The following is a 16,225-nucleotide window of genomic DNA, read 5'->3' as shown; positions in this document are numbered from 1 at the left end:
CTGAGCTGAGCCATCGTATGTCAGACTTTAATTGACCACTCTTTCTTGTCGGCTCATTATTTTGATATGTGAGGATGAAAACAAAGGCCATGCAACCCTGGGATATGTAGAGCTATACTGCTGCCCCTGTTAGCTAAGCTATTCTTGATGTGAGGGGAAAGGCCAGAGCAGCAGCTCTCAAATTTGGACACCCATGACTCTTTTCTGTAAATGTAGTTCAATTTGGCCTCCATACTGTGGTCGTCTTGCAGGGTGTTGTTCACCAACAAAGCCTGGTGGCAGGGTGGTTCACCTCGGGAGTCGATTTTGACTGTCCTGTGGAAGTTGGTCACAATGCCAGTTGTATGGCCAGCTTGTGTGGTGGGAGAGTAACACAAATAAAAATACAAAATCTGACATTTCAGAGAAGCCAATGTTTTGTTGGTATAACACAGTAAAAGTAAGCAGCAGATCTTTCATTCAACAAGGAACAAAAGAGACGTTGTGTAATCTGATGTTATTGTAGTATTTCTACACACAACAAGCACTATACCTGCGTATTTACCCTATAAATTGCACAAGATGACACACTTCTAATATCTTTTGGCAGACCTTTCGTAAAGTCATTTCCAGTAGCAGGAGTCTGATTTGAGGTATCTTGACCAAAAAGACAGCCTTTATAATAAAAAGAGAAGCAAAGCAGTGAAAAAATATTATTTTATGGTTTTGTATTATGACAGTAAACAGTTCAAAAATTAAGTCATACATCAATCTAAAACAAAACTAAAGCATTATTTATAAAAAAACAAATGCTGGAGGTAAAATAAAACTGGATGGATGGCACAAGTTAACAGTTTATGGAAGATGATACAAATATAACTGGCAAGAACTAGAAGTTAGATATCTTTGATCACAACAGCCATACTTAAGTAAAATGATTTCTGTTTTTCTTTAGTTGCAGGTTTTCTGTTTTGCTAAAAACAATATCCTAGGGCCTGCATTCTGGAAGTAAAAATTCATTTTTAACAAAAGGTCAACTTACCTATATTGTCTAGAATAGAATAAAGTGAAATAAGGAGATATATACAGTGTGTATAAACAGAAAAAACAACTATTATTTTTTTTTTATATAATTAATTGACAACCACTATTACAAGTAAGTGTTAAACATTCTGTTTATAAGTTTGGCAATGTCTGTAAGAAAGAAGAAAAAAAAAAAACTTTACAAAGTAGTACTGTTGGGGTCTCTCCCTCAAACCGAGCGCAGGCCATTTCCTTCCCAGCTCCCTGTCTTACACCCTCTACAGAAATGAAACAGAAAGAGTTGGGGTTTGGAGAAGACAGTTAATAACCCTCTCCTGGTCACCACTGGCACATGTGAACCATACTTCATTTACACGGGAGCTTAAAATGTCACAGCAGACATTTTAAAACAGGAACAGATTTTTGTTTCCTTTTTTCCCCCTAATTATATTACCTTCCCAGCCCTCTCCTTCCCAACTGAACATGGCCAGAATATGTTTAAAGCATGATAAAGAATAATAGCATGATCTAAAATTGCAATCATGGATAAATTACTAATCTGGCAGCTGTCTGCCTGAGCTGAAACAAAGTCTGTGTGAACGCCACGGTGAGGGTGAGCACCGGCACCGGCCCCAGCGCTAGACGCCCTCATTCGTTCTGCTGTTTCCAAGTCCCACTTAGCAGTTATGGCAGGTCATAACCTGAAGCAAGCAGACAGTTCTTATGTGGCAAGTCCTGAACCAAGCCTTCTATTTGAACCTGGTCACATACTGCAAATGTCTTAACATTATATCATACCTAACAGTTCATAAATGTAAAGGTAGTTTCAAAGTTTTACAAACTGGGAGAAAAAGAATGTGCCTTTCTTTCCTTAAGGTTTTCAGATTTTATGAAAGCAGACCCAACACTGCATGACATATAGTTGGCAGCCTGCAGTGGTTTGTATTTCTTTTAAATTAACTCTCCTTGGAACGGAAGTGAGTGAACATGCTGCTGCCGCCAACGGTAGCGCAGCCTGGCAAGTGCTGTGTCTTCTGGGTTTTCAAACTCGACGAACCCCAGCTGGTTGAGAATATCATAAACTCCGGCCCTGGCTGCCACCTACAAGAAAGAAACAAAGTTAAACACTTTAGAAAATACTCAACATTGTCAATTTAACATTTGGTTTTGATATTCTCCTTTCTTTACAAAATATATATTTAATGCTTCTTCTTAAGTTCATTTCTAAATAATGAAAAATAATTTCAGGGTGAAAATTTTCAGAGACGGTGGAAGTAAATGTTCCCATTGTGCCATAGCAGTAACATTTGGCTGAGGTCTGCTTTTAAACCTCTTGCGTAGCGTGATCAGTGAATCCTAGAATAGTCTTAGAAACTGATGTTTGTGAAAGAACTGGACTTTGTACAACACGTTCAATACAAACATTAAAAAGTTACTTGGCACTTTATTGTACAAAAAAAAAGGATATAAAATGCTTCATGCTTAGGACTATAACAATACATCCTTCCAAATGTTTCACCAGAGACAACAGTGGGTGGCACAATGGACAGCGTGGACAGAGTACACTACACTGGAGTTCAGTTCCACAACTGGATGTTGTCCATGTTGAGTTTGCATGACTGTCTCGCGTCAAGGTGGGTTTTCCATTATGTACTTCAGGTTTGGTTTATTTACCCGACGCCTAAGATGTTCTGGATGGACTGCCAGGCAGTCAGCTACTGCGTGAGTGGGCCCTGAGATAGACTGATGCCCGGCCCACAATGGTTTCCTGCCTTCTACAGTGCTGTCTAGAATAGGTGCCAGTATATTGCGACCCTGAATTGTATAGTGCATTATGAGAGTAAAGTAAATACAAACCAAACTTGTTAAATTCAACTCTGAATCTAATCTAATTTAATGTTATCTGCTGATTGTGAACTGAACTGAAATAACAGACATTATCAGAAGGCTAAAGCTAAGCTGAGGTGCACATGGATGGTTGGCATCATTCTCTCTCTGTATGCAGACATCTGAGCATAGTTTGCTTTCAAATCATTTTGTTCTACTCTTATTTTTCAGCAGCAGGCCCCAGAGGGGTGCTGCCTTGGTCAGGGCTCGGGTTTAATAATAAAGGCGCTGACCTTTGTACAATACAGCAGCTTGTCGCTGAAGCCAAAGGGAATGTGGTGAAGCTTCAGCTGGTAGTGCAGAAGGTCAGCACTAGAGAAGCGCTGAAAGTGGATTACTGCAGGCATGGCCGTAACTGTATATGGCATCATAAGTGTAGCTGCTGTTGAATTTGTAACACGATCTTTGCCGAATCTTCTACAATCCTCGCAGTGAATCTGAAAGTCTAATCTGTTACTGCAATGTGTACACGTGGCATGCTGTGAGAAAAAAGGCTGGGGGTAGCGAAAAGAAATGTGCTGCAGTCATGTTTGTGGATAAACGTTAAAAAATCAAATAAAAGAACTATCACTTTAAATGTGAAATAATGAAGTAAATATACAAGTCAGACATTAAAATATGCTAAAAAATGGTGAAGACAGTAAACTAACATGGATGAAATGATACTACTGAGGATATAAAATCAAGGAGTATATCAGTTAACAGTTTTGAAATGTCACCTCTCTAAAAACACAACTTCCTCCAAAAGTGAATAGAATTTAAAATCAGACGTCAACAGGGTTCAATGTACACGCAATCTGGACCTTTTTATTCAACTTGTGCATGACTTGGTACGCATTGGTGACTTTGCCAGGCTAAAAGCTCGGTGAAACTCCTCTCAGAAATGTTACAGTTCTTCGAGCTTGGTCGTAGGTGCTGCCATTTGGCCTTTGAACGCCACCGATTTAAACTCTTACCACTGCAAGCTACTCTGCCAATCTTCTTTTGGTTTGTCTAATTTATTTATTTTTTTGTGCACAGATTGGTTTCATCGTTTCTTTGTCTTAAATGAAAAATACTTTTTTTACTTTCTAATTAAGCATTTTTAAACTTTTTCAAGTTTTAGTTTTCTCCCCAACAGGTTCATAGCTGCAAAGGTTTTATTACTGGGTTTTTAAGAAAACCCAGAAAGCAATATTTACAGTAAATACAGTAATTACAATATACACTAACCAAAAACACTCTGGTTGTTTCAAAAGATTCTAGCAAGTGAGCCCCTTTCACAGTGAATTCTGGGTGTTCTTGGCCACTGACTCAATTCCAAGATCAAGCCTAATACATCAAAAGCTCTTGGTCTGTGCTCATTTTTTTATGTTTTAGCTTTAAATCTTGTAAAACTACATGTTTGAATGCAAATGGCCTTGAGCTGGCTGGAATTGGCCCCCTGTAGTTAGGATATAGTGGGTTAGATAATGGATGGATGGCTTGTAAAAGTTGAGGGTTCAAATCCCACTACTGCCACTGTGTGACGTCACCTGCCTGTGATCCAATTGGAAAAACAAATGGAATGTCACCAATTGTATCTCAAATGTGGCACCTCACCATGGATACACATGTCAGCCAAATATTAAAGAATAGTAATTAGGTAAACAAATTTCATTTTACTACAAAACATGTCATTTATAAAAATGTAAAATAGATTGACTAAGATTATTGACATTTCTGATTTTTGAAAATAAATCTTTTTTCCTCCAAGCTAGCATGTACACACCATGATGAAAGGACCCACACATAAACACAGGAAATATGAGTAAAAGCTGCAATCGAGGAAAAGCAGTCTTCCAAAGCCAGTGCTCCGTGGTTCCAAAAGACACAAACAATCAACTCCAGAGAGGCCAGCACTCCAGATTCATTTAGGAGAATCTCCAGCATCTTTTGACACTAAGCAGACCTAGGAAAGGGAGATCTGTCAACAAAAAAGTCACTTTTTCAAACTGATCCTAGACTGCCTGGCACCAAAGAGATCATTCAGATTATATCAGAAGGAGTGCAAGAGAGACAGAGAAAGCGGTGAAATAGAGCTAGCAGTCAACGGCAAAGAAATAGATCCACCAGTCAGGGAGCGGACAAGCTGGCATTTTCTTCCCACGCAACAAGAACATTTTATTAGCATTAAAAATGGCTGCGCTAATGCAAACACAATACAGCTCTCAAACCTGGTTAATGCCATAATAAAGTCAGAAGCCCAATACATAACGGGATTTAATCTTTGCAAGAACCGGAAGGAAGGTTGAGTGGAAAAAAGCTGCAAGAAAGAAGCTACACCAAACTAAATGAATGGGAATTAAAAGGGCACAAAGGGCAAAATGTACATGAAATACCCTTAGACAGTACTGGAACACCAAAGACATGACTGACAGCAAAACAGCTGCCCATAGAAGATAGTGATAAGAACCATCTTTAAAGTGTACACTTCACCTCATAAATCCAACAATCCTGGTACTGTACAACTGTAAAGCACAATTCAGGTTCAAGAAGAGTAGAAGGAGCACAACAAACAGCACATTACAACTTCAGGAACTGTACACGTAGAGTAGAAATAAACAGGACAATTTGTATAGCCAGCTCTTCCGAGCATGAGAGTGTCAACGGCAACATTACTGTCTGCCTGTACTGTAATTCAAAATTACATTCAACTGAACAAGACGCAGAGGGAACGAGATCAGACCGAAGTCAACATTGGGCACGCGATACACCAGTCAATACACTTGGGATGTCAGCTAGGAGAACAAATTAAAGACCCTTACAGGTAGGCAGAATTACATTATTCCTGTTGTTATTGGTTATTTCAAATTAAGAACATCTCTACCCAAGGTGACTTACAAAATGAGACTACATTCCATTTGTTTATATTATATATATATATTTAACAGACTTGCTCTGGAGTTCCAGATATGGGTCTTGAATCCAGTCCTGGCCCACCCTTTCATATGCTGTTTTCATCCTGGCTCTACTCACCTGAACCCGCTTCTATTCAACTTTGATTATGCTGCAGTCACCTGACGGGAGGACAATGAGCTGTCATTTAGTGTTCTTTCTGTTGTTCACCGTCCTGTTTTGTACCCAGTGTTTACTCGTTTCATCTTCTTAGCCTGTTTTAAGATTTTGCCTTTTGCTTGGTGTTCTAAATGGTTTAACTTGATTTTGACCATCTTCTGCAACTGTAAACTAACAAATATAGAATAGTTTTTCAAACTTTTTTTACAGTACATCTGTTTGTCATGCTAGCCAAGTGTTGGAAGGAAATTTTCATTTCGAAATCTGGAGATTGCAGTCAGTCGGGGTGTTGAACCACAGACCCTTTAGTTTAATGTCTAGTGCACTAACTACTACACCAACAGCCTTTCAGTTACCACTGTTAACGGTCATGACAGTGACCATGTGGCAGGGATTAAATTAGAGGGAACACAGGAAGGAGTTATAGGAGAGGCCAAGGAAGTCACATGTCACAGTTTGGAAGTCACTGACCCAGATGAAGATCAGCCTAACCCACTCAATGCTCCATTTACTGCCATACCTACCAGTCTGTCACTATAAAAGGTCTCCCCGTTCATACTTAACCTGTCAAATGACCTAAATGGGGGCAAAATATCAAACTTCATCAAGCAAAAGTTATCCCTGGCAGTCAGCTCATGCTGCTCCTGCTCCACAGCTGCACTCCCCACGGCACTAGGACTGGGTTTGTCACAGTTGGGACCCCTGCCCATTTTCACGTAAAAAGAAGCACACGTTTATGCCGTCTGGTTTTTAGAATTACTGTTCTGGGAGGCTATTGAAGCTGGTAATGAGAAGAATTAAACAGTTTTCTTTAATTGGTGATAGATGCCTTTATATTTTATGGTCCACTTATTTATCCGCATAACCTTTATGTTTATAATAAATCTCTAAGTTGCCTAAGGGTCTTACTAGTTCTAAATTAGATTTAGAAATAACTGGAAACAATCCTAAAAGAAAATTATAAATGAAACCCAAAAATGTGTGTACAATAACCAATAAGAGGTGCATGTATGTAGAATGCCTTCTTTATTTGATATTTGCTGTATGAAGCTCAGCTACACCATGCAGCTTTATAAAATCTAAGAACAACTGCTGAACTTGCCAGCCACTGATACTTTTTACAGACTGAATGACGTACCACACCAGGCAGGCAGTCTAAGTGACATGTGACAGCAGTGTCTCAGCACATCCATCTCCATTAATGTGATAATGTCTTAACATTCTGTAGTCAGTCAGGTCATATGAGTATACTTTACATAAAATTAGATCTAAGCCCAGTGACTATCTACAGTCATTTTTTATTAAAACTTTATTTTACTCATGAGTAAAAAATAAATGTGATATATTTTTGGAAACAAACAGTTATACCAATCCAAACTGCAAGCTGCCTTTCAACTATACTGTAGATTAAAAACATGCTCTGAATAGTGTTTCTTACTCAAATGCAATGCATGTGATTTTTAAATGAAATAGATTCCATAAAGTCAATAAAAGTCTGCTGCTGGCACAAGAAAAATTTAAAAGACAGAATTGCTGGATCTTTGTTTTTTTAATTGGGTCTTCCAAATTCACCTCTGATGTTTGCATTACCGTTAACATATGGGTACTACTGGGCTAGAAATGATTTGGGTAATTCAACTTTGCAACAGACAGACCAAAAAAGTAGAAAGCAAATTAAAAGTGACGCAGACTGCTCCAGTTTAGGCTGTGTCTGAAATTTGAAGCTTGGCTGTCCTGGCCAAATGTCAAGCATCATTCAATAAAACACAAGACTTGGATTTATTTTTGTACAAATTACACTGAGGAAGTGTGTGTATGGATAGGTAAACTTTCTGTGGACCAGCAGCTTTCAGGTTATGCCATAAATTGTGAATTAAACAATACTTAAAACAGTTTGGTTTGAAAGAAAACTAGTTTTGATGTGAGAATATTAATAGATACATTATGCTGAAACATTAAAACTAATCATAGACAGAATAAGTTCTTCCTTTAAAACTAGGAAAGTATTGAATCTGTACTTTATGCTATCTTTGAATTTTTAATAATTAAGTGCTATTATCGAGGATGCAAATTCTGCTAATACAACTGTCACATCTGGAAGTTTTTTTGTTTTTATCAAAAGTAGATGTATTTATTATAAATGTCATTAAAAACATGAATATGCTAAACTTCTATATTGTAGTTATAATCACCAACAGAAATCTCATTCAACATTTTTTTTTAAGTGCATGCATTATTCAAGTGAACAATATTTGCCTTTTTCTGTAATCGTATTTATAAATTTTATATTCTAACAGTAATAATGGCTTTAAAATACAGGCATATTCAGCAAGTAGGAACCCAATTATCATTTAAGTAAATTTAGCATTTGCGTTCGTAAAAATTAAGGTACAATGCAGGGCTTGAATATTAATGTGCGATGGACATGAAGATAGAGTTTAAAAAGTATGACATTATAAGGATCACCTGATGTGTCGTACCATGTGCACATACTACATTCATTCTCTGACATTCTTACTCTGGTAATTAAAAAATCCAGCTTAAAGTCAACACTAAAAATACAAATTCAAACATGATTATATCTGTACTGTTGAATTTGTGAATTTCAAATAATCTAGGTATTTTCATTTTAAAGAAACTCTTTAAAGCTGTTTTTCTAACAACATGTTTTTAAAATCTTGTATGTTTGTCAGAGTATCACTCTGCTGTGTAAAATTTAACAGATGAGTCAAATTAACTGAAGCTTCAAATGTCACAAACTCCTGATGGCTTAATTGTTTAAATCTGGTTCTCATTTTTTCCTCTGTCCAACCTTTAAAGCCTCCTGTCAATATTCTTAGTTTTAATTACTCCACTCTTTTAGAACTCTTGTAAAGCAGAAGTTGTTGTGTTGTTTTCAAAGTGTCTTATATGAGTCATCGAACTTTGTTAGCCTGTGTACAAATCCAGACTTAGAAAATTAACTGGACTGACGTTATCTGCGATCAATAAAATCTTAACAATTCAAATATACATTATGATATATGTGTTTTTACTACATTCGTCACATTTTAGGGATTATACTCATGGACATTAGTTTATCTTCAAAAACCAAACAAATGACTCAAATGTAGCATTTGCATATTAAGTATTCAGCCATTAAGTATGTGCTTAGCCTATCCTATCAACTGTGTGTCTTGGTGAGTATGCGTTTCTGTTAACACAATATGTGTCGCACTAATAGAGGAACATTAAATGAATTTTACTTTGTGTCTCTGCTGCTCACGTTGTGAACACAAGGGCTGAATGCACCCCAAGGAGACGCGGTCGCTCCTCTGAAACCCCCTCTTAAACGGTGATACAATGGGAAACAAATACAGTTTTATTTACTTCCTCTTTGCTCGATCAGCTGCTGGCTTACTGCTGCTGCTGTGCCACGTGATCTGCATCTTGCGCGGCGCTTCGAACATTTAAAAGCCTCTACGGCAGCTGTCCTATTGCTGGTGTTTTATTTCCGGCCCCAGGCGTGGTTAAGTCTTTTGACATAAACTCTCAGCTGGTGGGACAGGAGTTCTTGATATTTTTTAGTCTATAATTTAAAAACGAAAGAAGAATCTGAAAATCTAACAACATCACATTAAAGTTCAACAAATTATGAAAATAATACCAAACATATACAGTATATGTAGGTTTTAAAGTGAACCAAATTTAAAGTGTGACAAAAAATATGACATTAAAAACGTCACTGTTTCACTTTTAGGCTTAGGATTTTTGTATATATATATATATATATATATATATATATATATATAGAGAGAGAGAGAGAGAGAGAGAGAGAGAGAGAGAGAGAGATAGTAGATTAACAATGGAGCAGCTTGTTTCATCACTGGGGTAGACAAGCCACTATGTTTGAAACCCTGTTTTTACCTGCTGCACAATTCTGGTTAGCACTGCCAGTGTGCAGCTTTCTCCTACATCTCCTAGTCCTACATAGAGTTGATTATCGAAATTCGTCAAATCATTTTTTGCAGGGAATATGCTGCCTTCACTGGTGCACTTGTTAGCTGATTATTTTCCTGGAAATTCACAATGCAACCAACTTTGATGGGCATTTTTGTACTTTGTGAGGCCAATATGTACTGTAATTACAGTTGCTAATGTGCTTTGTGTGATGTCATGACTCAATCAGTACTAACTGTTGGACTTCCACCTCACATGTGACTTAAATGGAAAAAATAAACAGTGCATTTTCATTAGATGGCCAGATTAGCTGAATATTATGAGTACTGCCACTCAACATATAACACTAATTCCTGTGCACTAGTAGTGCAGCGCTGCATAGCTAATTAGATCTTAATTTTTGCTAGTTTGTGGCTATTTGTTGTATTTGTTTGTAGTATTCATTTTGTCTGAGAGTTTTGTTGTTTGAAACATGGTGCAAGTTACCAAAACCTCTGTAATTTCGACAAACTCCATGGGGTTGACTCATCACTTGTTCCACATGCATAACTGTGTAAATGAATTCTTACTGTAGATGGACATCTGAAGATGTGTTCATCACAATTAGAGATGGAATGAGAAGCGTGCATTCCATTATCAGAACTGAGTAGGACTATGTATTCAAATACGATTTATCATTTCACCATCTCTTACAAATTTGGGACACAACAAACTAACATACTGTAGTGTATTGGATTATACTGTTAAAATAGTGAAGAAGGCTTAACTACACAGCAAAAAAATATAAGCAAACTTGAAACGCAACATTTTGTCCTTTTGGAAGGTGAAGAATACTATAAGCCAAAATATTATGTTCCTAGATTTCTTTTGAGAGTAATTAGCTTTTCTGTAGTTTTTTCACTTTACTTTTGTTTATTGATAATTTCTTAAATAGGAACCTTTGTAAAAAATTTTAATTAGATTAATTTGTTGGTTTACATTTGTATATTTAGACCACTGATCTACATTTGATGTAAAGGCAGATATAAGAAGAGGTCTTTTTTTTTGTTTAAACACCATGTCTTCAATGCAAGATGCACACACCTCTAGTCTTACCTTTCTTGTAAAGTCAAATTCATGAAATATCAAAAATAGACACAATGTAACACTGAAACTGTTTTCAGACTTTCCTTGTTGATAACCCTTTGAGATTCAGAGGCTGCAGCCCAAACCAAGACAGCCTTTCAGGCTGAAAGTAAATATTCCCTTGCAACTGTTTTGTCAAAAGGGATACATTTCATTAGTGTTAAAATCTGGTGTTTTTGTCATTTGTTTTTATTTATTTATATGTTTTTGGGTTGCTCACTCCATTTCTAAGTTTAGTTGCTAAATTTTCACATCTTTTTTGATGCCATTTTATAGGTTCTTTGTTAACTCCTGCTAAGGTGGTTGCCATCAAGAACTGACCAGAGGTTACGACCAGTGGCATTATCACATCAAAAGTGTAATGGTCAGCACCTTGCACCTCCTGCTCATCTGACACTAAAGATTTTCCGTATGTGTTTCATTGCATAAGAATTGACTGTTTAGATCCTTTTGTTTTATTTTCCCTGCCCCAATTCAGGCTTTGCATTTTGGTTTTCTTGTTTGGTTTAATTGGCTTTCTAGCTTTGACTTAGGCTTGTCTTTTCAACTGAGTTTCAACTTCTGTTCCAAAATCAAATCCCAACTAGCTGGGCAAGACAACTGGCACTGGAGCAGAAAAACTGATTGTCAGGATTAAAAGAAGAACACGACACTGTGATTTGCACATTCATTATTTACCCCTTTATAACACTTTTTTCCACTGCATCATTGCAGTTAAGGATCGAAAGGCCTGACCAGCCTATTTGATTTATAAAATGGTGAATCTTCCAAAAATAGTTTAAACAGCACTGTGTATAAATGTCGCCATCAGTGAAAAGGCAGTGGGGGGGTTGCACCATTTGCTGACTGTGAGGCATAAAGAATGGGTGCCAAACTGTCAGGAGAAGAATAGAATTTACATACCAGCTCAGCTGACCAAACCTTGCCAAATGACTGCACATAAAGCAATATATCAGCCTTAAAAATCCAGAAACTGAACACACACTAACAACAAAGGTAGAACAAACTTTTACATTTCAAAAAGGGATACCTAGCGACACTACAGTTAGAGCTGACAGTGGAAACAGGGGGTCTGAACAAAAGCCACCAGCAATTTCCAGCTCTCAGCTTTCTGACAGCTGCTGGCTTTGGAACATCTAAATTCAGCTTATGTTAGACAGAGAGTTTGGCACAGCAAGGCACAAGGAGACCTCTTGTTTTTCATCCATCTGCCTAGCAGTATTGAAAGGGTTTCCGGGCTTCGTACAGAACAGAGGTTGGTACAGCATGGAAAAAACAACATTGAATATTAGTAGAATACAGCTGTGTAAGTAGAGATATACATGGCCAACAAAAATTCAGATCAAACCAGAATGTTAAAATAGATTTTTCTTTATTGCTGTCATTTACTGTAAGATCAGATTTAAAAGCTTAATATAAAACATGAACTTTCCACTTTTCTTTCTATCTGCAGAACTTATATAGGAAGAGTAAAAAAGAACAAATAGAAATTTTGTGCAATAAAACCACTGACACTGGCTAGCCTAATAAGGTTCTTCGCTCAAATCTACCAAAGCATTTGCCTTAGCTAGAAAAACTCTAACCACCGGAAAGGTGCAAAACTAATTCCAATTAATGGTTGAATTGCCAAGTATATTTTATTAGATGAATTATATGCATTAATTACATGCCATTAATACTTATTTTAGCTTTCTACATTTCTGAAAAATAATTCTTTTTTTTGTATTTTTAGACATGCAGATGAGGCCTGATATACAAATATATTACACATTGCATAAGCTCTCTTGACATCCAGCATGCTGTGAACGTTACTGTAGATGCCTTCCTTCTGACTTTACTCATCACTTCTATGCACTGTCTAGTTGTTGACAGTGTTAAGTTCAACTATTTCTCATAAAACATACCTAACAGTTTCAGACCCCCTCCTAAATATTTTTATTTTCTATGTGAAAGGGTTTACTTTTGCTTACATGGAGCTTCAATTTCCATATACTTACCCAAATTTTAATTTTTCTCAGGTCAATATGATTTTGCTGACATTACAGCTTCTTTGAATCCAACTAGTGACAACTTTAAATGTAACTAACTAGCAAATAACATGTATTTTTTATTATATTTGATCTTATATAAATTAAATTCTATGAATTAAAAATCAACTATAACCTCAGTACTTTTCTCTTCATGATACCACTATTGACCTCGCCTAACTCTGGAAGCATTCCTGATTACCATTAAACTCTCTTTACTACGCCTTCTACTAAATCTTTACCTATATGCACCCAAATTCCTTCCCCCTTGTTTTGACGACTAATATCTCGCATGAAAAACATTTTGTAAGTAATGTTACAAATAGCATAAAAGCATCCTTCTAAACACTAACATATTAGTGAGTATACTATGAAGCACTAACAGACATCTGGTGATTTAACAAAATATCAGTGTTTTGTCCCTCAAGACATGCATCAATAGAGTAGATCATGAAACTTAAGAAAACCCCAGTGAGAACAACACTAAATCAGCATTCTGCATTTCCTTTTTAACCTTTCTTTAAATTAGACTGCAGTTTATTTAAATCACTGAGTCTAAAAGATTCACTGCACACTTACAGTCATTTTTTATCACAAATGTCAAAAATGTATTATTGTAGTTAAAAGATGCTAAACTAACTGGTGGTTCTTCAGGCCAGGGAATTAACGTAGGAATCTTAGGTTGAGACCAGCTAAACAAAGAATTGCCTGAAGCAGAAGCTGTGAAACTAGATTTCTCTTTAATATGTGCAATTTAATTAGTGTCCTTGTATTTACAACAAATGCCTGCAAGCTGTAATTCAGTGTACCAACTGTAATTAGGATGCACCCAACTATAAGAACTTAATGGAATGCTTAATTTCCAGGCGTTGTGTGTAAAGAGTATACTGTATAACTCAGATTCATACTACATTAAAAATACGGTTGAAGTGTCAAAATGACTTGACTAAGACACAGAGAATGTAAAAAGATATCAAACCTTTCATGCTACAGTCCTCCAACACCAAAAATGAACTAGGCTCTCCTACTACAGTACTCCTTTACCCTGGGACACAGGTTGGACACAAGTCTTCAGAAGGGGGACCCCCAGACTGTCTAAAGGTGGCACTTTTAATGTGAAGCAAACTCTAACTGTATATTTTTTCTAATATAGCCTACAAAGACTCCTCACCTCATTCATCCAGATGCTGAAAGGTCTTTGCCATGAGTCTTTCTTCTCCAGATGCAAGTATGTGTTGAACAGAATAAGAAAAATATATCGTTCCAGGTACTGTAGACTCTGTAGCTGTAAGATCTGCCTCTCTTTGTCACACTTGGCAGTTTTAATCTGAAATTGACAACAAATAGAAACATCCTTTGAGATGTGAACATAAATAAAGGCAAAGCCAAAAATAAATTATTTAAATCTCCGACCATATTACTCTTGGGAAATACATGAAGCATTTTCTGTTTATAAGGAAACATGCATATTTTGCTTACAAGAATATTAAAATTATAGGAAATAAGCAGAAGATTGCTCCAGATTTTGATTTTAAAATTATCAATACATTTGAAATTTACAGTCAGATCTCTAACTTATTAGATCATGCTGGAAATACCAAAGGGTGTGGATCTCTGACAACTGACTTTCCTCAATACAGGAGTGTTTTGTAAACATTGCACACCTATAGTATGAAACTTAAACATAACCTTCTATTTCTTGTTTAACCGCCACTGAATGCTTTCTTAGTGTGATACTAGCACAGCCATAGTAGAAAAGTACTTCTCTTGGCCAGTCTGTGGTATTCAGATCAACATCTTTTCATGTTGCGCGAACATTGCAGCATTAATGATTTAAATCAAAGAAACAATATAATCAACCCCACTGTACAAATAAAAGTTTTAAGTCACAGACACACACATTTTTGTTACAAAGAAAATCATGCTAATCATGTAAAATAAAAGTCAAGCATTTTTTACAAACTTTCTTTTACCCTCATTCTTTTCTTTCCTTCGTGCAGAGAGAGACAGACACATTATGAATTTATGCAGCTGAACATCAGTGTGTTCCCCAAGCTCTGCATAAACACTTTTAAGTTTTAAGTTATTTGGGCCACAGATATACAAACGCACCCACACACATATGTATATTTATATACACACACACACAGAGTCCTAGACACTTGTGAAAAAATGCTGTAAATTGGGAATGCTTTCAAAAAGATGTCATCAATAGTTTACATAAATCAATAAACTTCCTAGAAAATGCAGTAAACAGAGAGAAGCACCAGTGAAATGAATGTTTGATGTGGGAACCTTTACTCTGTAAACAACAGTTCTCTGGGTCGCCTGCCATGTACTTTCTGAGGGTCCTCATGTGGTCGGTTGTTACAAGCCTCTTGGAGAAGTTGTTACAGTTTCACTGCAGACTTTGGCTGTCTTATTTGCTTCTGCCTCTTGAAGTAACCCCAAACTGGCTGGATGATGCTGAGATCAGGCTCTGAAGGGGCTATACCATCTGTTGCAGGATTCCCCATTCCTCTTTTTGCTGCAAATTGTTTTTATGATTTTGGCTGTGTGTTTGAGGACATTGTCACACGATATAATGAAGTTGGGATTGATCTGATGCTTCCCTGATGATACTGCATGATGGATAAGAATTCGTCTGTACTTCTCTGCTGTGACGGGGCCATCAATTTTGATCATTTCACCATCTCTGTTTGCAGAAACGCAGCGCAAACCTGCAGGAAACTTTTCCCTGCAAACGTTTATGCAGGTACTGCTGTACTTCAGCCCTTTGGCAGACAAAGTTTGTTTTGCTAGAGTCAAAAATTTCAAGTCCTGACTCATCGGTCCAGAGTACCTGCTGCTGCTTTGTTTCCACCTCAAAGGAACTGTCTTTTTAGCCATAACTCTTCCAATAAGACCACATCTGATGAGTCTTCTCCAGACTGTACATGGGTATGCCAGAGTCTCAGTGGTTTCTGACAGTTCTGCACTGATAGCATTGCTGGACATCTTCCAATTGTGATCAGACGTAAGTTTGAGGTATTTTTTGATTGCTACGCTTGGTTTTCATAGCTAACTACTGCATTTCACCTGTCTGCCATGAAGAAACCTTGATGATGCAGGATGTCCACCTTGTGTCTTATCACTATTCTCACCTTTTCTTTAGTGTAGGATTTATGGGTTAAAGCACCACATCTTTCAACATCGTTTTTCCAATCTTT

General features: G+C 36.9%; 1 protein-coding gene across 3 annotated transcripts in view; it reads right to left on the bottom strand.

The window, feature by feature from the left end:
* Positions 1–679: 679 nt before the first annotated feature.
* Positions 680–16,225, bottom strand: part of LOC120541300 (paladin-like) — a 237,715-nt gene continuing 222,169 nt past the window's right edge. For all 3 annotated transcript variants that reach the window (XM_039772806.1, XM_039772813.1, XM_039772797.1), the window contains exons 19-20: positions 14,188–14,343; positions 680–2,103 (exon numbers count right to left, since the gene is read on the bottom strand). In XM_039772806.1, the coding sequence (XP_039628740.1) occupies positions 1,954–2,103; positions 14,188–14,343 (306 nt within the window). In that variant the 3' untranslated portion in view covers positions 680–1,953. The remainder of the gene's footprint in view (positions 2,104–14,187; positions 14,344–16,225) is intronic.

This window comes from Polypterus senegalus, chromosome 1 (assembly GCF_016835505.1).
Source record: "Polypterus senegalus isolate Bchr_013 chromosome 1, ASM1683550v1, whole genome shotgun sequence".
Lineage (NCBI taxonomy): Eukaryota > Metazoa > Chordata > Cladistia > Polypteriformes > Polypteridae > Polypterus > Polypterus senegalus.
This window is presented reverse-complemented; position numbering and strand designations above follow the sequence as displayed.